The 23,438-nt window shown below is 39.2% G+C and overlaps 1 protein-coding gene across 1 annotated transcript; it reads left to right on the forward strand.

The window, feature by feature from the left end:
* The first annotated feature begins 9,457 nt into the window (after window positions 1–9,457).
* LOC100951753 (olfactory receptor 145) lies at window positions 9,458–10,668 on the forward strand. The gene has a single exon (XM_003803587.3). It carries the CDS (start codon window positions 9,675–9,677, stop codon window positions 10,623–10,625), a length of 951 nt encoding a protein of 316 aa, XP_003803635.1. The 5' UTR covers window positions 9,458–9,674; the 3' UTR covers window positions 10,626–10,668.
* Window positions 10,669–23,438: the final 12,770 nt, after the last annotated feature.

The following is a 23,438-nucleotide window of genomic DNA, read 5'->3' on the forward strand; positions in this document are numbered from 1 at the left end:
GATAAATTCTGCTTGTTCATGGTGATCTCTTTGATGTGGTGGTGGATACGCTTTGTTAGTATTTTGTTGAAGATTTTTGTGTCTATGCTTATCAGAGATGTTGGCCAATAGTTTTCTTTTTTTTGTTTTGTCCTTTGGTTTTGGTGCCAGCATTATGCTGGCCTCTTAGAATGATTTAGAGAAAATTCCCCATGCTCTAATCCAGGGGTCCTCAAACTTTTTTAACAGGGGGCCAGTTCACTGTCCCTCAGACCATTGGAGGGCCAGACTGTGGGCCCTGGGACGAGTCGGCTGCTAAGCAGGACAGGCAGTGGTGGCCAAAATACCCAGTGGGCCGGATAAATGTCCTAAGCTAGCTGCATGTGGCCTATGGGCCGTAGTTTGAGGACGCCTGCAAATCTTTTGGATTAGTTCAAAAAGAATTGGTTTTAGTTTTTTGTTAAAGGCAGAATTCAGCAGTGAAACCATCCAGTCCTGGAATTTTTTCTGTTGGAATAATTTTTATTACTGATTCAATCTTGTTACTTGTTATTGGTCTGTTCAGATTTTCTATTTGTTCTTGGTTCAATCTTGGTTGGTTATAGCTGTCTAGGAATTTATCTATTTCCTCTAGATTTTGAATTTATTTGTGTATCATTGTAAATTGTAGGTGCTAATGATCGTTTTTTTCTTTTATTTTCTTAGTATAGCTAACTAGTCCAATTTTTTTTTGTTTGTTTTTAGATGAGATCTTACTCTGTTACCCAGGCTGGACTACAGTGATATAATTATAGCTCACTGCAGTGTTGAACTCCTGGCCTCAAGCAATCCTCCCACCTCAGCCTTTCAAAGTGCTGGGATTATAGGTGTAAGCCCCCATGCCTACATTTGTTCAATTTTGTTTATCTTTTCAAAAAACTAGCTTTTTGTTTCATTAATGTTTTGTATTGTATTTAGTCTCAATTTTGTTTATTTCTGCTCTGAACTTTATCTTTTTGTTTCTTCTACTATTAAAATTTGGGGGGTTGTTTGTTTTATGTTTCTAGTTTCCTGAGATATATTGTTAGGTTATTTATTTGAAATCTTTCTACTTTTTGGATGAAGACCTATATTGCTATAACTTGCCTCTCGATACAGCTTTTGCTGTGCTCCATAGGTGGTGTGTCTATTTTCATTTGTTTCAAGGAATTATTGAATTTTATTTTTCAATTTCTTTCTTCATCCATGGTCATTCTGGAACATGCTGTTTAATTTCCATGTACTGTGTAATTTCAAGTATTCCTCTTGTTATTGATGTCTAGTTTTATTCCATTGTGGTTGAATAAGATATTTGATATGATTTAGCTTTTTTTTTTTTTTTTTAATTTTTTGAGACTGGTTTGTGTCCTAACATATGGTCCATCCTAGAGAATGTTCCGTGTACTGTTGAGAAGAATGTGTATTCTACAGTTATTGAGTGAAAAGTTCTGAAATGTCTGTTAGGCTCATTGGTCTATGATACAGTTTAAATCCAATGTTTGTTTGTTGATTTTTTGTCTATGTGATCTGTCCAATGCTGAGAGTGGGGTGTTGAAATCCAGCTATGACTCTGTTGGGGGTCCATCTCTCCTTCTAGAGATAACAATATTTGTTTTATATATCTGGTTGCTTCAGTGTTGGGTGCATATTTTTATGTTTGTTATATCCTCTTGCTGATTTTATCCCTTTTATTTTATCCCTTTTATCCCTTTATTATTATGTTATGTCATTTTGTCTCTTTTTGCAGCTTACTTAGTCTGCTTTATTTGCTGCAAGTATAGCTACTCTCATTCACTTTTTATTTTCATTTGCACAGAATATCTTTTTCTATCTTCTCTCTTTCCATCTTCATGTCTTTTAGAGTGAGGTGAGTTTTTTGTAGGCAACATATAGTTGGTTCTTATTTTTTTTTTTTTTTTTGAGACAGAGCCTCAAGCTGTCCCCCTGGGTAGAGTGCCGTGGCATTACAGCTCACAGCAACCTCCAACTCCTGGGCTCAAGCGAGTCTCCTGCCTCTGCCTCCCAAGTAGCTGGGACCACAGGCGCCCGCCACAACGCCCAGCTATTTTTTGGTTGCAGCCGTCATTGTTGTTTGGCGGGTCCGGGCTGGGGATTCGAACCCACCACCTTAGGTGTACGTGGCTGGCGCCTTAGCCGGTTGAGCTATAGGCGCCGAGCCCTTATTTTTTTTTAATTCACTCATTTGTTCTGTATTTTTCAAATGTGGAATTTAATCCATTCATATTCAAGGTTATTACTGATAGATAAAAACTTACTCATGTTAGTTTATTGATTGCTTTCTGGTTCTTTTGTATATTTTTTGTTTCTTAGTTCTTCTCTTATTATTTATTTTTGCAGTTTGGTGTTTTTCTGTAGTGATAAGGTTTGATTACTTTTTCTTCTCTGCGTATTGGCTTTCCCAATGAGTTTTGTAGTTTCACAGATTTTCATGGTTAAGACTCCCTTGAGCATTTCTTGCAACCCTGGTCTATTAGTTCATGGATTCCCTAAGTTTTTTGCTTGTCTGTGAAAGATTATATTTCTCTTTCATTTCTAAAGGATAGTTTTGCTGAATATAAAATTCTTTTTTTTTTTTTTGTTTGTTTTTGTTTTTTTTATTTAATTGCTTGGCCGGGGCCAGATTTGAACCCATCACCCTTGGGATATGGGGCTGGCGCCCTACTCACTGAGCCACAGGCACCACCCCTGAATATAAAATTCTTGTTTGCTAATTTTTTTCTTTTAGTACTTTGAAAATATCATCTCATTTTCTTTTGACCTGTAAGGTTTCTGCTAAGAAATATACTATTCTATTAGTATATTGGAGATTCCCTTACATGTGGCTTAACACTTCTGTTGTTGCTTTTAAAATTCTTTCTTTGTTGACAATTTGACTATAATTTGCATTGGAGAGGACATGTTTGGGTTGAATCTATTTGAGGTTCTTCAAACTTTCTGGACCTAGATGTCCATCTATATCCCAGTACTTGAGAAGTTTTCTTCTATTATTTTATTAAATATGTTTTCTCACCTTTTCTCTTCTCTGCTCATTCTAGAATACCCATAATATGAATACTTATTTGCATAATTGTGGCCTATAATTTCTGTAGGCTTTCTTCATTTCTTTTTATTCTTTTTTCTTTTTGTCTGCGTGTATTATTTCAGAAGACCTGTCTTCAGGTCCAGGAGTTCTTTTTTCTGCTTGGCCTAATCTTTTATTGTCTTCATGCCCAGGATGTGATTACATAGCTTCTTGACTGGCCTGGGTGCAGGTCTGCTAAAGGTGATTTACAGGGCTGATCCTCTAGCTCAAGAAATCAGCCTGTGGTATGTTTACTAGCAGTGACTATGGGGCTGCTTTTTAGGCCTAGGATTTAGGCTGCTTGGCTAGCTTAGAGGTGTGTCTGCCCAAGGGACTATTTTTTTAGATCCAGGAGATAGATGAATGGCTTGCTCAGCTGGCCTAAGGTGTGCTTTTCCTCCCCCTGCTCTCCTGTACTTCTAGTTACCATAGGTGTGTTATCATTCCTCCACTGCACTTTAGTGCTCTCTATTTGACACTCCAGTCAAATTTTAGCTTCTTAACCACTGCTTTGATCCTTTCTTCTGGAAGAAACTAACATAAGGCATTTGTACTGAACCATCTTGCTCTGAACATATAGTTTTGACTTTAGTAGCTTATCATACAGTTAAAACTTTGGTAACTGACTCCTGAAACAGTGAATAAATTTGATCAAATGAATAAAAAAGATATGGAGGGATAGCACTTCAATAACCTTGTAACGCATCATTAATTTGAAGCTACTTATTAAACATTATGATAATTGATCCTCACAACAATCTTGTATCCTTGGTGTTACTATCTCTGCTTACAGACGGGGTCCCTGAGGGCCAAACACCGTAAACTTACTCAGCCAGCGGGTAATGTGACTAAAATCCAAGTCATTTGGCTACAAATCCTACTTAGGGACATCACATTTGCTTTCTATGACACATTTACTAATAGCTTTCTCCTCTTCTTTTATTGATTGTGAATAATTCTGTAGTCCAGCGGTTCTCAACCTGTGGGTCACAACCCCTTTGTAACAATGAAAATACATCCTGCATGTCAGATATTTACATTACGATTCATAACAGTAGCAAAATTACAGCTATGAAGTAGCAATTAAAATAATTTTATAGTTGGGGGTCACCGTAACATGAAGAACTGTATTAAAGGGTTGTGGCATTAGGAGGCATTAGGAAGGTTGAGAACCACAGCTATAGTCCCATTCTCAAATCATGACTTGAGATTTCTGTGCTCATCTTTGTTTATGATTTCTAAGTACGTGTCTTGATATCTTTTCGCAATATCTAATCTCACACTGACAACATTTTACTGTCCATTTGCTCTTACATGTACTTTTAGCAGATGCCAGATCTCAATTCTAGGACTTTATTTTCCCTCTTTATTTCCCTATTTCTGGGTTGTGGTATTGAGATGTTACTCACCTTTTAACACTTGACCTTTCGTATTTATCCTTCTTTCATGACTATTTATCTAGCAAATCCTGAAAATCCTCTATCACTACAAATAACTGAGGCCTAAAAGAGATCATGCTATCAAAACTAACAGGTAAGAAAATTTGGTTCCTTGGATTCAAGGGAATGTTCTTATGCAGAGTAGGATAATAATAATACCCACATAATAGGATTTTTGTGAAATTTAACTGAATTGATATACATAAAGCTAAATGTGTAGTTTCTGGCACTGGTCAGCATTTACAAAATATAATGTATTAGTAAAAATGTTTGTGGCTCGGCGCCTATAGCTCAACCGGCTAAGGCGCCAGCCACGTACACCTAAGGTGGCGGGTTCGAATCCCCAGCCCGGACCCGCCAAACAACAATGATGGCTGCAACCAAAAAATAGCCGGGCGTTGTGGCGGGCGCCTGTGGTCCCAGCTACTTGGGAGGCGGAGGCAGGAGACTCGCTTGAGCCCAGGAGTTGGAGGTTGCTGTGAGCTGTAGTGCCACGGCACTCTACCCAGGGGGACAGCTTGAGGCTCTGTCTCAAAAAAAAAAAAAAAAAAAAAGTGTTTGTATTCTTGGTATTCATCATGTTGCAATGTCACTGGAAGATATTTTTAAGTATGCCAAATTTTCACTTTGTGCACATTACTCTGTCTCTGTAAATTGTATAATGTATATAAAAATTCCAGCACAGTGTTTGGTACATAGGTGTTTAATACATGTTAATTATCCCCCAACACAGACTTCCCAGGTACTATCTAACTCTAGGATTCCTTATTAAATATGTATTACTTGTGAATAGGTTTATACATTAACGAATTGAAAATACTTAATAAATATAACTTGAGATTAAGAATCTGGATATTTGCTTTCTCAGGGGCTGATGAAGACCCTTTCAAAAGAAGACCTTTTAGTTGCTATCTTTGTTCTTGGGTCCTGATCTGTGACTTCTTATGACACTTGTGCTTGGCCTTCTCTGGTGTGTGATGATGGTCAGTACAGTTGGGATCAACCCGTGCTACTAGAAGTCTGAGAGTTAATGCACGTCTGTAAGAGACATTGTATTGCCTTTACATTTCATATATGCATTCACAAATAGAATGCAACTTTAAAAAGATGAAAAAATAAATAAAACAAAGAAGCACTATACAGAAATCCAAGTTTTAGAAAGAGGGCAGTTCTGCAACAAAGGAACAGAGTTAAGAATAGTTCTTCCTACACTGCTTCCTGCCTGGGCTTTGTCTGCTCCTCAGGGAACATGACTTTAGTCAAGCCCCAGTTGAGAGGATTTTGAAACATAGTTCCCATGGCAACAGGCTTTAAAGTGACATTATCCCAGAAGAACTTTTCTTGGTTGTTCTGTCATCTAAACAAGAATCCTCTGAGACTCCTGGAGAAAAGTCAACTTCTAATGAAGCTCAAGGCTTACTTTCTGCGCCCCAAGGAGCACCTTTCCTGTGGGGCACATTTCAGGCTTGTAATAGTGATTTATTTTCTTTAATTGTGATTTGTCTACAGTAGGAATGAGAGCAGGGATTGGGTGATTATTCTAATCACCAAGGCAATGACAAATTTCGAAGTGTAAGATTTACACTTGAGGCCTCTTGTTGCTGAGCAGTGACTAAAATATATTCCACATGTGGAGAAATAGCAAGTATTGGGGTATGTGCAAATGTCGTTCAATGCTCAGACACAAAACACATAAACACACACTGGATTGATAGAGGGGTTATAATTAGCTTGCTGGGTGGAGGGCAGGCAGCTGTCAATGTGGCTCAGAATATAAACCTGCTGCACAATGGCTCCAGCTGCTTTATCCTAACCAAAATGTTCTTTTCGTTGACTGAGTGCTATTCAAAATTTCATACTTAGAAATCTATTTTTATTTTATTTTATTTTATTTTGCTTTTTGCTAAAGAAGTCTTTATTTAAAACAAAATGCCTGGGAGAGGATGTAGAATGTGGATTATCCCTCCAAAGCTTTAGTGGACTATGTATTGATAAATTGGTGAGATTCTTCCTGAAAACTAATTTTGACAAAGAACTAAAGGTAGAAAAAGCATTAAGACTATGAATGTTTGGGCAAGATAACTTTTTACTGAGACTAGACATGGAAACTGACATCATAATTTGGTAACATGAATATTTGAACAGTAGGCTTTGCAGGTAAGACGGGAAGTAGGGACAGGGATCCTAAGGGTGCCTCTGGATTACATTATGTTGCAGAGATAGTCCCTGAATAAAGTCTTGAAGAAGAAAGTCTTGCCCCCAAACTTGTCTCACTCCTGTCCACTGTCTCCCTCCACTGTGTAATAGGCAATCTCTTGCCTCTTCTAGACTTATCCAGCTTTTAGTAAGGTTTTCACCTCTCTCATTCCATCCCAAAATTACATACATTTTATATTTGTTTTATGTATATTTCCTATAACATTTATTAAGGCTCTTCCATGTGTCAGCTCTTTGCGAGGCTTGTCTACTCTCATGGTTTAACGTAAGCCTCAAGTTATTATCATCATCCCCATCTTGCAGGTGAGGAGACTGAAAATCAGAGATTAATAAACATTTTGTGAGCAATTTGGTTCTAAAGATATAAAAGTGAAAATAAACCTCACTAGCACCTGTCATAGCTCACAGATGGATAGGGATGATCAAAGGCTGTGGTAGGAATATGTGATTTGTAATGTGCTAAAAAGTTTAGAAAGGCCTTTTGCTCCATCTACCTGTTCTGAAAATTTGTCTCTTATTTGTGGTTCTATGAGTTATGGCATCATGAATTACAAGTTAAACATAACACTAGCAGAGAATGTTGTATCAAGTCATCAAGGCTCAATAGCCCAGTAGACTAATTGGTTGCCCTCAGCACAGCTCTGGCCATGTCACTTTTCTATTTAATATTTTCCTTGGATTCACATTGCATACATATTCCTGTCCTGATGTTCATGTCTCTACCCATTAAGAACTGGGGGGCTTGATACCCAACTATGTCCCTTACTTATATTCTGCATTCCAACCAAAAAGGTCAAGTGAATTTCTAGACAATGTAATTGGAAATGTGGGAGACCTACATTTTATTCCAGACTTCTCCCACCAACCATCTCTGTGACTGGTTGGGCCTTGCTTTTTCTGTCTGGAAAATACTGGGTGGGAAGATTAGATCAGTGACTCCTAAGCCTGGCTAAATAAGGTCAACAGGGAGAGACTTAGAAGAGAAATACAGATTATAAAACCCTAACCCTGGAGATTCTGACTTACGATGTCTAGATTGGGTCAGCAGGATATGTGCTTTGGTAAGCATGTAATTATCCAATTCAGTTGTATGGTCATGTGTATGAACCACAGCATTCAATGACTTTTTAATATTGATCCAAATCTGTGGGACTCCAAGAATGAGAATTAGTTGTCACTGAGTTCAAGCAAAGGTCTGAGATGTATGGACATAGAAGGGATAACTTTGGTCATGAAAAAGAGAGGAGTTAGGAAAAGAGCAAAGCAAGCAAAACAGAGAAACAAACATGCCGTGGGAGGAAGGAGAGTCGAGCTATGAGGTCTGCAGGCTCAGTATGAGGGGCCCCGGGGTATCAAGAGAGATGAGAACTATAACGCAAGGAGGAGGGATGAAGGACAGGGCCTATGGAGGAGATTTCCAACAATTTTGCAATTTTGGAGAAAACTTTTCTTAACCCCTGGGCATGATTCTTTACTGTCAAGTTCAAATTCCTCAGAAGACAGGTGGTTTGTCCTCTGGCCTGGGTATTGTGCAACTCCAATGATGAACTGAACCGTAAATTGAAAGCCCTCTTCCAAACTGGGGTAGCATTTTATTTTTGCTTTTCTGGATCATGTTCTTTTGCATAATTAGTTAGGTGTGTTCTACAATCTTTTTAAAGACATGCTCAGATCCTTAAAGGCAAGGACTGTGCTTCGTACACTTCATTATTATCTCCTCCAGGGAGGAATTAAAACACAATTGTTAAGACACCAAATATGGAATAAGATGGACCTCGGTTTATTTAATATAGCCTTTGTAATTTAACATGTTGGAAGTTACTTAATCTCTAAAATGGAGATGATGAAGCTTAGCTCATAGGATTTGGGGGAGATTAAAATGAAATATTATATGAAAAATAGTATTGGGGCCTGGTCTGTTGAGGTAAGTATGTAATTTTTTTTTTCTGGTAAGAGAGGAAAAAGTGTGAGGTATACATTAAGTGCTAAATAAATGGCAAATTACTTTTGCATAGGGCTTTGTGTATTACTGAGTAGATGTTAATTGAACATTTTAATGTTTCCAAAAGCCCGTTCAAATACTATCAAGTGTATACACAAAAATTATTCTTTAAAAAAGATATTATCTAGGGCCGTGATCCCAGAGGGACTTTTCACTTTCTGCTTCGATCAGATCCCCAGGTCTCCAAACTCAGAATAAAACTGCTCAGTCTCTTGTCACCAGCTGTCACTGATGACAGGTGTTGGTGCTGTTTTCCTTCTGCAAACGGGAGAGAAGCCGCAGGGCAAACCTCCACCCAGGTATGTTCCTCTGCAGCAGCCTGGGCTCCCGCAGTGCAGTCAGGACAGGGAGTAGCGGGGTCTCTGTGTGCGTAGTCTTTCCTCTGTGTGGGCTTTACAGACAGTCTGTCTGAACCAAAGACAATAGCTGGATCAAAAAGGTTACACCCTGGAAGCTTCAGGCTGAAGAGAGTGAGTGGCTGAATCTGAGCGCGCAGCCTCAACTTTTTCTGGGTCCGCATCCTCCCATACTAACCCTCTGGGCAAGAACACCGCACCCCTCGGCTCTGTCCAGGATGACCCTGAGGTGGACTTTCCGGACACAGCTGGGCTGGCTCTGGCTTCTGAGGGAACTTTTCCCAGAGATTGGCTCCAGTGTTTGTAAACTTCAGCGGAAACTGGAGTTGGAATCATACATAATAAAAGGATCAAAGCACAGATAGAGTCTCCCGCCAGAGGGCCTTTTCCAGGAGGCCCGCGCTCGCCTCCAGAGGGCGCTCCAGAGGCGTCCCGGGCCGTCCGGAAGGGCCTTTCTGCTGAAGTTCAAACTCTGTGTGCGACCCACTCAGGAGAAGCAGGCAGGTGACCCAGAGGGCGGCGGTGGTCCCTCTCTCTAAAAGGCTCTTTCCCTTTGTCCTCGCAGAATGCCTTAAAGGAGAATGGCTGCGGAGAACTCCTCGGTGACTGAGTTTATCCTCGCAGGCTTAACTGACCAGCCGGGGTTCCAGCTGCCCCTCTTCTTCCTGTTCCTCGGTTTCTATGTGGTCACGGTGGTGGGGAACCTGGGCCTGATAACCCTGATTGGGCTGAACTCTCACCTGCACACCCCTATGTACTTTTTCCTCTATAATTTGTCCTTCATAGATTTCTGCTATTCCAGCGTTATCTCCCCCAAAATGCTGATGAGTTTTGTCTCAGAGAAGAATGTCATCTCCTATGCCGGCTGCATGACTCAGCTCTTCTTCTTTCTCTTCTTTGTCGTCTCTGAGTCCTTCATCCTCTCGGCAATGGCGTATGACCGCTATGTGGCCATCTGTAACCCACTGATGTACGCAGTCAACATGTCCCCCCAGGCGTGTTTGCTCCTTTTGTTAGGCGTCTATGGGATGGGGTTTGCTGGGGCCATGGCCCACACGGCGTGCATGGTGAGGCTGACCTTCTGTGCCAATAACCTCATCAACCACTACATGTGTGACATCCTTCCCCTCCTCGAGCGCTCCTGCACCAGCACCCATGTGAATGAGCTGGTGGTTTTTGTTGTTGTGGGCATTGATATTGGTGTGCCCACAGTGGCCATCTTCATTTCTTACGCCCTCATCCTCTCCAGCATCCTCCGTATTCGTTCCGCGGAAGGCAGGTCCAAAGCCTTCAGCACCTGCAGCTCCCACATCATTGCCGTTTCTCTTTTTTTTGGGTCAGGGGCATTCATGTACCTCAAACCTTCCTCTCTTTTACCTATGAACCAGGGCAAAGTGTCTTCGTTGTTCTATACCATCGTGGTGCCTATGCTCAACCCGCTCATCTACAGCCTGAGGAATAAGGACGTTAAAATGGCTTTGAAGAAAACCTTGAGTAAAGGTTCATTCTCCAGAGAAAGGGGCAATTCTTAGGACAAGAACTTTTTTTTTTTTTTCTTTTTCTCCCATAGATGATTCAGGCTCCATTGGTTACATGGAGGAGATTTAAATTCTTTTTCAAACAGATTCATCCTCCCGGTTGTATCCTTTAATTTACAAAGATTCTTAAAACTATAGAATACTTATGTTTTGTGGGTCATGAGGGTCATTCAATTCCTTTGTATTTCTGATGATAGATACAAACTTATGTACCTTCCCCAAGGTCACTGAACTACTCAGAGGCAGTACTGTGACCAGAATCTAGTCCCTTTTTTTCTAGAACTGTTTGCTTTCTATTAAGGCTCACTTTTCCTCCCTCGGGCTCTGGAAGGATTCATTTCAAATGAGAGCTGGCCTAGGATGTTAAAATCTGATTCGGTCTACGGAAACTTCATGTGACTTTTTAAGGACTAATTTTAAATACCACATTTTGCAAGAAGGTAGGAGGTATAGAATGTTTTTGTTGAAATGGTCTTGGCTAAATGACCAGAGAAATTCTTGAAGAATTTTTCAGAATGTGCTTGGAAGTATGTTAGGACCCAGAGATCAGCAAGCATGATCCCTCCTGAGACAGTGGTGTGGAGCTGTAGGGACCTGAACTTGTAAGGGAATTGGCAATGCTGGGTTAAAGAACTTATGGGAAATGTCAAGGTTACAAAGCATAGAATCTGGGGATTGTTTCATGTAGAGTTGTTTCTGTTTTCACATCATGCTATCAAAGCCAGGATGCAAAATTCTGCAGCTCAAGGTGGTCAGCTCAGGTTCCAGAGAATTTTTTGGAGTAATAGAAAGCAGGTGTACAAGTCAGTAATCTGGTCAGCCACACCAACAGCCTATTAGCAGAGGAAGTGCCTGCTGAAGGTTACGGAGCTGCGTCAGCAGAGACTGTATGGGGTATTTTCTGCATACCTTTTCAGATGAACTTTCTGCCCCTTGGCACCTCACCCCAAGTCCTGATAGGCATTCCCTAATAGGCTCCCTTGCTCTTTGGATTGTGGTTGACTTAGGCCAGTGGCAGAAAAAATCCAGAGGTAAAGGAAGAATGATATTGTGACATTCATTTCCCCATCTTCCTTCCCTCTGGGCTACAGTAATGGGAGGCCCGTTTCCTACCAGGTTACAGTAACTGCTCCTGCCCTTATTCCTTCATGCCAAGGGGTTGTACTATGTAACATCCCTGGTTGTTGCTAACCCAGGGAGCTTGAGCTTCCCTTTTGATTTTCTCAAATACCCTTTTGCTTAACCCCATTCAAATCGTTCCTTCATTATATATTTTTCATTATTTTGTTTAATGTGTATCATCTATTTTCTGCTGGGACACCGATGGATGCATCTTCCAGTAAAGTAGGGAAGCATTGCTACAGCTCAGTTTTATAAATCTACAGCCTTAAGGTACTGTGTAAAGGGGGATAGAGTTGGGTTTTGGTTTAAAAGAAAATTATACATGGCAAATAATTTTTGTGAAGCAATGGTATGTGAAATGCTGTGAAAATGTTTTGGCGTGTGGGATTCTCTTTGGGAAAATCTATTTGGATAACAGTGAAGTTTGAATGGATCTGTAACTTTGCACTTTGGGATGCTATAGGTCAATTAGGGAGAATTGTTAAGGATTGTGTCTTAGATAGCATGGAACAGATGAATAGCGCAGGATTTAGGTGACAGGAGAAGGAGGGGACAGAACAGCATAAAGATTCAGAAATAGCAGAGACTAGGAGTTGGGGAGCAGAATCAAATTTGAACCTGAGCTTCAACTCAGTAGATGTGTGACCTTAAGCAAATCACTCTGTGTCTCAGAGCATCAGTGTCTTCATCATTGAAAGCCCTTTCCTTGGGGTTATTAGGAGAATTAAATGCCACATGCTGGGTATATTTATTTTTATTCCTGCTAGATTCTCTTTCTTCTAATGTCAGAACTTCCATGAGTTTACTGTGTGATCTTAGAACAATTACTTCATCTTTCTGGGCCCGTCTATGCCCAACAAGAAAAAGACCTTGTTGTACCAGATTACTTTTTATATTCCATTAGCAATATATATTTATTTGTATGATGACTGGATAGATTTGTATGTTGAAATGATAGAATTAGGAGGTGGGAGTCTTTGAGGGGTGATTAGGTCATGAAGCTGGAGCCCTCACGAACAGGATTAGTGTTTTTACAAACAAGGCTTAGCGGAGAACCCTCATCTCTTCTACTACGTAAGAGCACAGCACGAAGGTGCTGTCTATGAACCAGAAAGCAGGCATTCACCAGGCAGTGAATCTGCCGCGGCCTTGATCTTCGACTTCTAGGTCTCCGGAACTGTGAGAAATAAATTCCTGCTGTTCAGAAGCCATTTGATCTGTGATTTTTGTTATAGTAGCGTGAAATAACTGAGAGTATTTAAAATTATTGCCAAAGAATAACTAGTGAAAAGAGGTCTCCTTTACTCCAGTCTTCTGGTCCTTCTGTACTGTTCCCCAGGGTCCCTCACTATTGTTAGTTGTATGCAAGCGTGTGTGCCTGCCTGTGTATATTCACACAATCTCTCCCTTATTTTCAAAGTCACGAAAAGCTGCTTTAAAATGTATCTGTGGATGAAAATTAATTAGAAGAGGAAAGAAGGTAAGGGTTGTTACTAGGATGAATAAATGAATAAAAAACATAAAAGATGTGTATGAAGGGCTGTGGTAGGAACTAAGAGGGAGAGAGAAAGGAATGCGTTGAAAACAAGGGAGGCTCAGCTCTGGCTACAGAAGTCGCACCCCAAGAAAGACACAGTAAGACTTTTCTTTTGTGTTCTTGCCTCCAACCCAGTTTTCATGCTTGTGTAATATTCCATCATATGGATGTATTGCATACAGTGAACAATTTTCTACTACGGTACATTAGATGATTTCCAGTTTCCCAAATTATAAATCCTTGTTTAATATATTCAGTAAATATTTGAGTTATGTTCCCTAGACAGAGAATTACGGGCTTACTCAAGAGTTTTGAATCTTATTGCAAAATTCCTTCTGGAAAGATTATCTCAATTTGCACTCTCGTTAGGAGAATCAACACATTTGGACAGTCGCCCTACTCCAGACTCTGCACTAGTAAGGGTGCCATGCATGAACACGTGCTGCTTTTAATTTTGGTGGTGGTGGTAGTGTTTATTATTCTCTCCCTCCTTTCATGTCTTTTGCCCCTTTCTTTCATTTCATCAACTAATTGTGGCATCTCAAATGGTAATGAAAGAAAAGAGGGAGGAAAATCGCAAATGTTTTCTTCATTTACTTCTATTCCTTCATACACTCCCTTTGTTTTTTACATGGCTTTTTCTCGGCGTGACCATATTTCTGGTGGTCCATTTAACAAGTGGAGGGGCACTTACCACTGAGGGGCCTTGGCCCTCTGATCTCACATGGTGCTTAACCTAGTAGGCACTGGTCACAGTTTGTGGCTGTTACCTGCTCAATTTCCCATATCCACCGCCACCACACAGTATACTATTTTTGAGTTTTGGGTGAGCAGAATCCCCAGAGTGTGTTTTGATATCTCCCTCCCATTCAGCACCGTGCCTGGCACATAGGGAGTAAGGGCTTAGCAAAAGTTTATCAGTTATAAGAATGGACTGGCTAGCAGTTTCAGAAGCTGACTTACTAAAGGGGCTTTTCCATCCTCATCTTCTGGAAACACATGCTGCCCTTCCAGGACATAGATGGACATGTGTGACCCCAATATTCCATCAGCCTGACCCGCTGCCACCATGATCCTCAATTTTAGCTCGTACAACCTGGTGGCTATCGCAGAAACCAGACCCTGCCTTAGATGTGCAGCTCTCAGCTTTCTATTCCTTTTTTGGGCAAAATGTATGGCAGCATATAAAATAGTTAACTTAAGCTCTAAAGCTCTATCCAGTGGAATACTTGGAGGGAAATTTCATACAGTATCAACAATTGGGCATTCATTTTGTACTTTGCATTTTAACCATCAACTCAGAGTAACACATTAAAATATTAAAGAAAAATAGATTACTCATGTATGGAGCTCCCATTTTTCCCAGGGTGCTTGCCTGCTTACTTGCCTTCAAAAGATAAATATGTTTAGACAAAGTCCCCAAGACCTTAGCCTGAGTCTCCTTTACTAACTTGGTGGGGCACAGTACTGCTTTCTGAAAACAGGTTTTCCTTCTTCTTTACTTTCAGAATGAATGTGTTTTCTATCTTCTCAGAATTGTTTTCGGGGACATTTGCTATCATAAAGGTTTTTGTTTTTAAACTGAGCATACTCCTTGGTAATTTTCTTGGGGAAGATGACAACTTTTCCTTTTCCATTTGAAAGTAAGTGATGAGTGGGGAGTATTTTGAGACTCTGCAGGTATTTTGTTCCTTTTCAAGCTTTGACCTATTAGTTTCAGCATCCAGGGATGATTCTTGTCCGAATCAATTATTACTCTGATAGTTAAAAAATGGAGATTTCCTAACTCCGTCAATCATTCCTTATTTGCTGGTTGGCACTCTTGTCAGGAAGAGCCTTTTCTTTTCAATTTGTTCGTTCATCATTATATTTTATTTTTTCTGTTTTTAGTAGAGTCCGGATCTCAGTCTTGCTCAGGCTGGTCTCTAACTGCTAAGCGCAAGCGATTATCTGTCTCGGCCTCCCAGAGTACTAGCATTACAGGCGTGAGCCACTGCACCCAGCCCTTGATCCATTTATATATATATCTTTATGGGTTTGTGCGTTTTTTTCAAATGCTTCATTATTTTACCCTAATACTTGATTTATCCCTGATTTGGCCTCTTGGATCCTAGTGGATTCTATATTCTTTCAATATATCTTCATCAGATTGTGAGCACTTTCTTACTTTCCCACGACATGATATGTTACAGGCTGTACTTTCCATGTCCAGCACTGGTTCTGTTTAGAGATGAATGTTATTTAAAACTAGGATACGAGTGCTGGGTGGGATGAGCTGTAGTTAAAATGTGATTCCTTAAGCAGGTATTTAACGGGAGAATGTTTGTGTTTGTAAAATACCAGTTATATGTTTGTCCCTCTGAATACACCTGTCTATGTGCAAATGGTGTAGCTGCAGTCTGCGCATGGGCCAAACCTCTGTGACCACAGCTGACAATTTCTAAGTGTCATCCGTGGTTCTCCTCTTATCACTTTTCACCTGCTCACAGGACAGTTTCCTCAGGGCCATGTAAGGGATGAGCGGAACCATATAAAAAGAAATGCAAAAACAAACGCCACATTTTCTCACTTCCAAGTGGGAGTTAAATGATGCCTATATATGTTTCATAGCGTGATATGATGGACTCTGGTAACTAAGAAGGACGGAGATTGAGATGGGGCAGGAGTGAAAAATTACCTGTTGGGTATGATGTAAACTAATCTGGTGCCAGGTACATTAAAAGCCTTGCATCATACAATTCATCTATGTAACCAAAACCACTCAAAATCCCTAAATCTATTGAAATTCAAAAAATTACCACTCTTAGCATTTTGATATATGTTCTTTCAGAATGCTTTTTTCTGTGTTTGTGTCTGTAGTGGTGATAGCTTAGAACAGTTTGCAAAAGCTATCTATGTGTGTATACATATATATATATGGTCACATGAAATTGCATTTTGTAATTTTATTTTCACTCTATAACATATTGTAAAGAGCTTTCTGTGTGATTAAATATATACATCAAATTATGATTTTTTTTATGACTACGCTGGTTATGTTTAAAGTTATGTCAGTGGAAAGATGTAAAATGTTTCTGTTTGCTTTACAGAAAGCTTTGTTTCTTTTTTAGGAAGAGCTGATGGTCCTAAATTCCTGTTGTAAAGTATAAGGGTGGCTTTCCCTTTGGTTTATCCTTGGATGACTTTCTGCATATGCCCACCGCCACTTGAGTTCAGGTTTCTTGTCTCTAGATCCACACATCTCATTTCTAAAAGTGAAACGGCAAGTCTGGCATATCAACACCTTCTCATCACCTCCACCAACTACAGCAAAGCCTAAACTGTGGTAACAACTGATCTGGGACCAAACTGTGATTCTAGCTTAGCTATTGCATCGCACCTCCTGTTCTCATGAGGGGGAGAGGCCTCTGTGTCCCAGCAGGTAAATAAGAAATTGACTTTCTCTCTTCTGTATTCTCCCCATGGTTTGTGGGATTGAGGAGAAATTGAGAGAATGAACTTTGTCTCAGTGTGGTCCACCCTCTTCCTACAGCCCCTCTTCCTATTTTCTGGTAGGATAGATGCGTTCTCAGGAACCCCCCAATCTTGTCCATTGGCAGCCCCTTTCCTTCATAGTGAAAATGACTTCTGTCTGGCTGTTCAGTTTAGACCTGGATTCACAAATTTAATCTGTGGTGTGCAATGAGAATTACAAGGTCCTGTGGTAGATACATGTCCAAGCTGGGTCTTCCAATCTACATTGTCAGGAATAAAGCTGATGTTTTTTCCTGAGTGACTTCTGTGTCTAACTTCTCAATTGATGCTCTACTAAGAGATAAAGGAAGGATGTGGTTAAGTATCACTGTTAGTTCACTCCAGCAATCTCTCACGCCTCCCTGACATACACATTGACTCAATTCTTTTTTTTTTCCCATTCAAATTTCCTTTATTATTTCTTATAGCATAACTGTGTACATTAATGCAATCATGGGGAAGAGTGTGCTGTTTTCATAGACATTTTAAAATACTCTCATCAAACTGGTTAACATAACCTCCGTGTCATTTTCTTAGTTATTGAGTTAAGACATTCATACTCTGCTTTTAGAAAGATTCATTTGTACCGTTGTAAGATAAACCATAGAGGTAACCCCACCCGTCACCCTCCCTCCCCCCATCCATCCCCCTCACCTCCCCTCTCTTACCCCCCTTCCCACATTCTAAGGCTATAATTAGGTTATGACATTCCTATGAAAGCTATGAATTAGTTTCAAAATAGGGCTGTGTCTGTGTACATTGGATACTTTTTCTTCCATTCTTGAGATACTTTGCTAAGAAGAACATTTTCTAATTCCAGACTCAATTCTTAATATCCCTCACCATTCCTCAGGTTTGTACTGCCTTTTTCTCTCTTATGAGATTTTGCATTTCCTTTTGTGGTTCCCTCTGCTCTGAATGCCATCCTGATATTTTTCTGCTGGCAACCTTCTACTTGTTATTCAAGACTCATAGCAATCCATTTCTAAAATAATATTATAAATCACACTATGCATTTCTATAGTAACAATAAAATAATTGGAGAGACTGTTTCTTAATAAAGATCTATAAAATAGCCTGTTATAAAATAAAGATACACTTTCTGGATGATGCCTGTGGCTCAGAGGAGTTGGGCACTAGCCCCATATGCCAGAGGTGGCGGGTTCAAACCCAGTCCTGGTATTAAAAAAAAAAATAAACTTTCTATAATACCTATACTGTTTTTTTAAAAACTAAAATTATTTCCCAAGTATGAAAATTATTTACCAGGTATGAAAAAAGCTATTCCATATATTGTTTTAAAAGGGTTCTCAAAACCAGTAAAGTAAACTTAAGAGTACATGGAAAAAATGGAATGCTATCCTAATATTGAATAATTTAAATATATACTACTATTTAATCATTGACATCTTCCTTAGATGATAAGCATAGTCTATTTTTATTTTACTTTATTTATGTTATTATTTTTATATGGCCCACGTTCCATTAAAAATCTGTCCAGCTAATTCATGGACTGTGTTTCTATTTATTTGGCAAAGAAGTTTATATTCATTCCTCTAAGTAGCATAATTTAGTTTATTGAAGAAAAAAAAAGAGAGAGAGAGATTTTGTTACAGGTTTTGAAGAGCACCAGTCTCTGGGATGTTTGTTTTCTTTTATTCTTCAAGCCATGTCTAAATAACATGTCCCTAGAAGGGGAAAATAATTCAAAATAGAGTAAAAATTTTTTGGGGGGTGGGGGTTTATAGTACCTGCCTTTGGAAGTGATTGTGGGAGTGTGTCCGGCTGTTTCACAGGGAGATGAGGACGTTGCCCCATGGCTGGGATGCTTCCCCGTCTCCACTCTGTACTCACTGCCCCCTTTATCTCTGTCCTTTTGTACCAGCCAGGGATCTTAGCTGCAAGCAGAAGTTGAAATAAAAAGGGAGCTAGTTGGCAAGAAATGGGGTAGTTCCCAGAATCTTTGAACAGTCTGGGGACCAGTTTTCAGAGCCAGCCAGATGGAATCACAGCCAATTTACACCCCACAACTGTCTGGTTAGGTTGATTGGTAAATATTTTTTCTTTGTCTCCGCCAAAATGGAATATGAATTGTTCCTATTTCTTTTCTTTGCAAGTTGATTTATTTTTCCTTTTTTAAAAATTAAATTGTAACTGTGTACATTGATGCATTTATAGGGTACAATGTGCAGATTTGATATATAATGTGGAACACTTCCATCATACTAGTTAACATAATCTTCACCTCACCTACTTATTTGTTATGGTGACATTTATACTCTACTCTTAATAGTTCTGACATGTACCATTGCATTGTGCATGTTCCTATTTCTTTGTGTCCTACATGGGAGCATGTGATCATCTAATGCTCTCTGGGGAGTTCTCACAGTAGGAGGCTGAGACCTAGCTCCACCCAAGCTCTCTCAGGGGACTATTACTTAAACACAGAAGGAATTCCAATGCTGGGCAGTCACAAAAAGCTATTTTTTAATCTATGCTTTCTTTGTAGTTTTGAAAGTGAATTTTTGGCTCCATGCCTGTAGCACAGTGGTTATGGCGCCAGCCACATACATCAAGACTGATGGGTTCGAACCCAGCCCGGGCCTACTAAAACAACAATGGCAACTGCAACAAAAAATAGCCGGGCATTGTGGCAGGCACCAGTAGTCCCAGCTACTTGGGAGGCTGAGACAAGAGAATCAATTACATCCAAGAGTTTGAGGTTGCTGTGAGCTGTGACGGCACAGCACTCTACCCGGGGTGACATAGTGAGACTCTGTCTCAAAAAAAAAAATAAAATAAAATAAACCAAAAACAAACAAAAAAGAAAGTGAATTTTATTTCCTTAAAGGAGGCCTTCTTAGACCTTCAAGACTTTGTAGCGCTACCTGTTAAGTAGTGCCCCATTACCCTTCCCTGGAATATTTACTGTATTTTGAGTTACGAGCCTCTGTTTATTTTAGCTCTCTCCATCTAGATTGTATGTTTGAAAGTTCAGGGGTATGTCTGTTTTGATTGCAGCCTTATTTTTAGAGCAAAACACAAGGTCTACAGGTATTTAATGCTTACATGTGGGTCATTACAAAAGTTTCAAGACACATAAAAGTCAAGAAACACAAAATCTGTGCACATGGAAACAAAGGAAGCCCTCCCAAGAACACCCATGAGTGTAGCAAGTTGAAACTTGCATGGGTGAATTAGGGCACTGTCAACTATGTTTCCTGGACATGAAATAATAGACCATAATACTGTCTGTCTCAAAAATTTTGAAGTTGACCCATGTATGTATCTGTTGGACTTTTTGTTTTGTATATTTCTTAAGTTATATTTCTAATTCATAGTCTCTCTCACATAGTCTTAGAGTCATCTCTCTTTCTCCAGATCTACCTTCCAGTTTATTAACTTTCTCTTCACTTGCGTCTACTAGGCTAACATAATTCAGAGAGATCCTGGTTTCCATTATCCTATTTCTACTTCCAAAAGTTCTATTTGATTCTTTAAAATTCCGATGGTGCCTTCAATTTTGATAGTCCCTTCAGTATACTTTCAATCTGCTCTTTTATTTCTTTAAGCATATCAAATACCTTTATTTTGTATTCTGTCTCTGACAAACCTAGTAATTCTGTAGGTCTGGGTAGGTATGTAGCTTGTATTTTATCGTTCATGATGGTCTCATGGTGGCATATTTTGTATTTGTTTAGTGATTTTCATCATGGGCTCATGATCCTTGGGTATTTATCTGGGGAAGATTCTTTGATATCTGGATTTCAAGTATTTTCCAGATAGGACTTTTTGTTGTTGTATATTTAACATGATTTTTCTTAACCTGGCACAAAGAAGTAGTTAGAAATTTTCAGAGGATATTTTGTATCATTTTTTGTCCTTCTAGACCCAAAGCCAAGTCAGATATAATTCCTGACCTATCCCCTCTGTGGGCTTTTTTATTTCTTCCTCTTATTTAGCCATTAAGCATGTTTCCTTTGGGGGTAGTCGGTATTATGAATCATTCGTGGTTCATCTTACTTAAAATCTAAACTTACTTAATGTTCCAAGTTTTGCCTTTTAAGTTCCAGGTTTTGTCTTTTTTTTTTTTTTTTTTCATTGAGACAGAGTCTCATTCTATCACCCTGGGTAGAGTACTGTGGCATCATCCTTAGCTCACAGCAACCTCAAACTCCTAGGCTCAAGCAACAGATTTTATGTTTTATGTCCTGTATAAGTAATTTATTAAACCCCAATGCTGCCCTGCCCTGCAAATCCGGACTTTCTTATCTTTCTTCTTTTGCTCTCACAGATTTCCACTTAGTTTCTGCCAGCTCAAACATGAATAAATAGATGCTTTTTATATTTCAGAATCCAGAATTCTTTGTTTTATTTTCTCAGGAGAAATCTTTCTGAATAAGAAGAAGTTTGCAATATTGCTGGAAATAACTGGCCTTAAGAAATATTTATTGGATGATGAATAAATTGACTTCGACCTAATGAACAGAAAATTCTGTCTCTTTCTCCCATTGTTGAATCATTGCTACACATTTGCTAAAATGTCATTCGGGATGGAAAAATGCAGGGGGTACATTCCTTTTAGTACATTTCTTTTTATATACTAAAAAAGAAATGCCTCTTTTCTTCATAAAAACAAATCTCAAAAACATTGTTCAAATGTGGAACTGGAAGAGACTTCCTGGGGGTGAGGGAGAATTGGATTAAGTAATCTGAACCTGTCCTGGAGGGTCTCCTGGCTGTTTGTGGTGAATATGCCCACCCACTAGCAAGCAGGCATTAAAGGCTTTCTGCTCCCATCATCATTGGACAAATAACCAAAAATTTACTCTTTTGTAATGTACAGTAAGTCCTCACTTAACAACGTTATCCATAGGTTTGTAGAAACTGCAAAATGATGTACAAAAAGACCAATTTTAACATAGGATAATTGATATAAAGAAGAGTTAAGCTCTTTTTTAAAATTTCACATTATGGCAGTACACATATTTTTGGTCACATGTATCAGTTTTGTTTTGCTTGAGTCAGGGTTATAAATGTGTCTTTCACCCAGAAAGTTTTCTTTGTACTTGTTGAAAATTTTGGAAAAACTCTTCTAGATGTTGGCCTAGGCAAAGAATTTATGATGAAGACCATGGTTATGTCAACAAAAAGTATAAATGACACTTGATTAAATGAAAAGAGCTTCTGTATACAGATAAAGAAATAGTTAACAGAACAAATAAACAACCTACAGAATAGGAGAAAATATTCAGAAGCTGTACATCTGAGAAAGAGCTAATAACCAGAATCTACAAAGAACTCACACAAATCAGCAAGGGAAAAATAAACAGTTCCATTTGAAAGTGGGCAGAAGACATGGACAGAAGCTTTTGGAAAGATGATAGACAAATGGGCAACAAACATGAAGAATTAAGTTCTTACAGCATACAGGATATCATCTCATTTAGAGTCACACTTTCCAAGAACCTATAGATAATGTTAAGTGACTGTATCTTGAGATAGGCCAGATGATTTTAACATGATTGTCCTGAACTCTGGGGGATCACAAAAGAGATATAAATGCCTGTGTATGGAAAGAGAGAGATGACAGAGCTGGAGATAGAGACAGAGATAGAGAGATAGAATAAGAATGGAGAACAGGTGCCAAGAGAAAGCTGTGTCTTTTTATAACCTAACCTTGTAAGTCACATAGCATCATTCCCACGACACTCTACTGATTGAAGAAGTCCCAAGTTCTTGCCTAGAGGCAAGGGTAGGGAATATAGGCTCCATTTTTGATTAGAGAAATGTTAATCCTAGTATACAAAGAGCATGTGGAATGCAAAGTGTATGTATGTGTGAGTGTGTATGTGTTGGAATGGCCATCTTTGGAAACACAATCTGCCATACACATACACAATGTATAGTTGTTACAAACATCATATTACAGTAGAAAACACCAGCATGATGCCAGGCACTGAATAAGTTGCTCCATATGCATTAATTTTTTCCTTTTTGTTGCCTCACTGTCTATAAGAAAAATGTAACAGGTTTTTATTTTAAGGGACAGAGGATGGAAAGGAAGTAAAAATGGTGTTATTTTTCTTGCACGTTCTACTATACTGAGCTGCCAGGTCAGTAAATACCCATTATACAAACGCAGGAATTGTGGCTCAAAGCTGTTTAGTAATTTTAGTCTCCAACTGATTTAGTAAGATGATTTATTTTTTGTTCTCTACTTATGTTTTAAATAAACTTTTTAAGTGTAGCATAAGGATAGAGCTTAGTGAATTTTTGCAAACCGAACACATCTGTATAACCAGAACCCCTATCAAAACGGACATTGCCAGCAGCCCTGAGGCACACCCTCCAGATCTCTTTCCAGGCACTAGTCCCTTCCAAACCCAAGAGGAAGTGCTATCTGACTTCTTGCATCACATATTAGTTTCTTTGTTTTTAAACTTTATATAAACAGAATAATAAAGTATGCATTCTGGTTTTTTTTTTTTTTGCAGCTGTCATTGTTGTTTTGGTGGGACCAGGCTGGATTCAAACCCACCAACTCAGGTTTATGTGGCTGGCACCTTAGCCACTTGAGCCACAGGTGCCAAGCCAAAGTATGCATTCTTTTTTGCTTGGCCCCCTTTCCCCCA

The sequence above is a fragment of the Otolemur garnettii genome, unplaced genomic scaffold, assembly GCF_000181295.1.
Source record: "Otolemur garnettii isolate 467f Iridium unplaced genomic scaffold, OtoGar3 scaffold00349, whole genome shotgun sequence".
Lineage (NCBI taxonomy): Eukaryota > Metazoa > Chordata > Mammalia > Primates > Galagidae > Otolemur > Otolemur garnettii.

What these genes read in the sequence shown, in the direction of transcription:
- LOC100951753 (XM_003803587.3), top strand. Translation starts at nt 9,675, where the DNA reads ATGGCTGCGGAGAACTCCTCGGTGACTGAGTTTATCCTCGCAGGCTTA.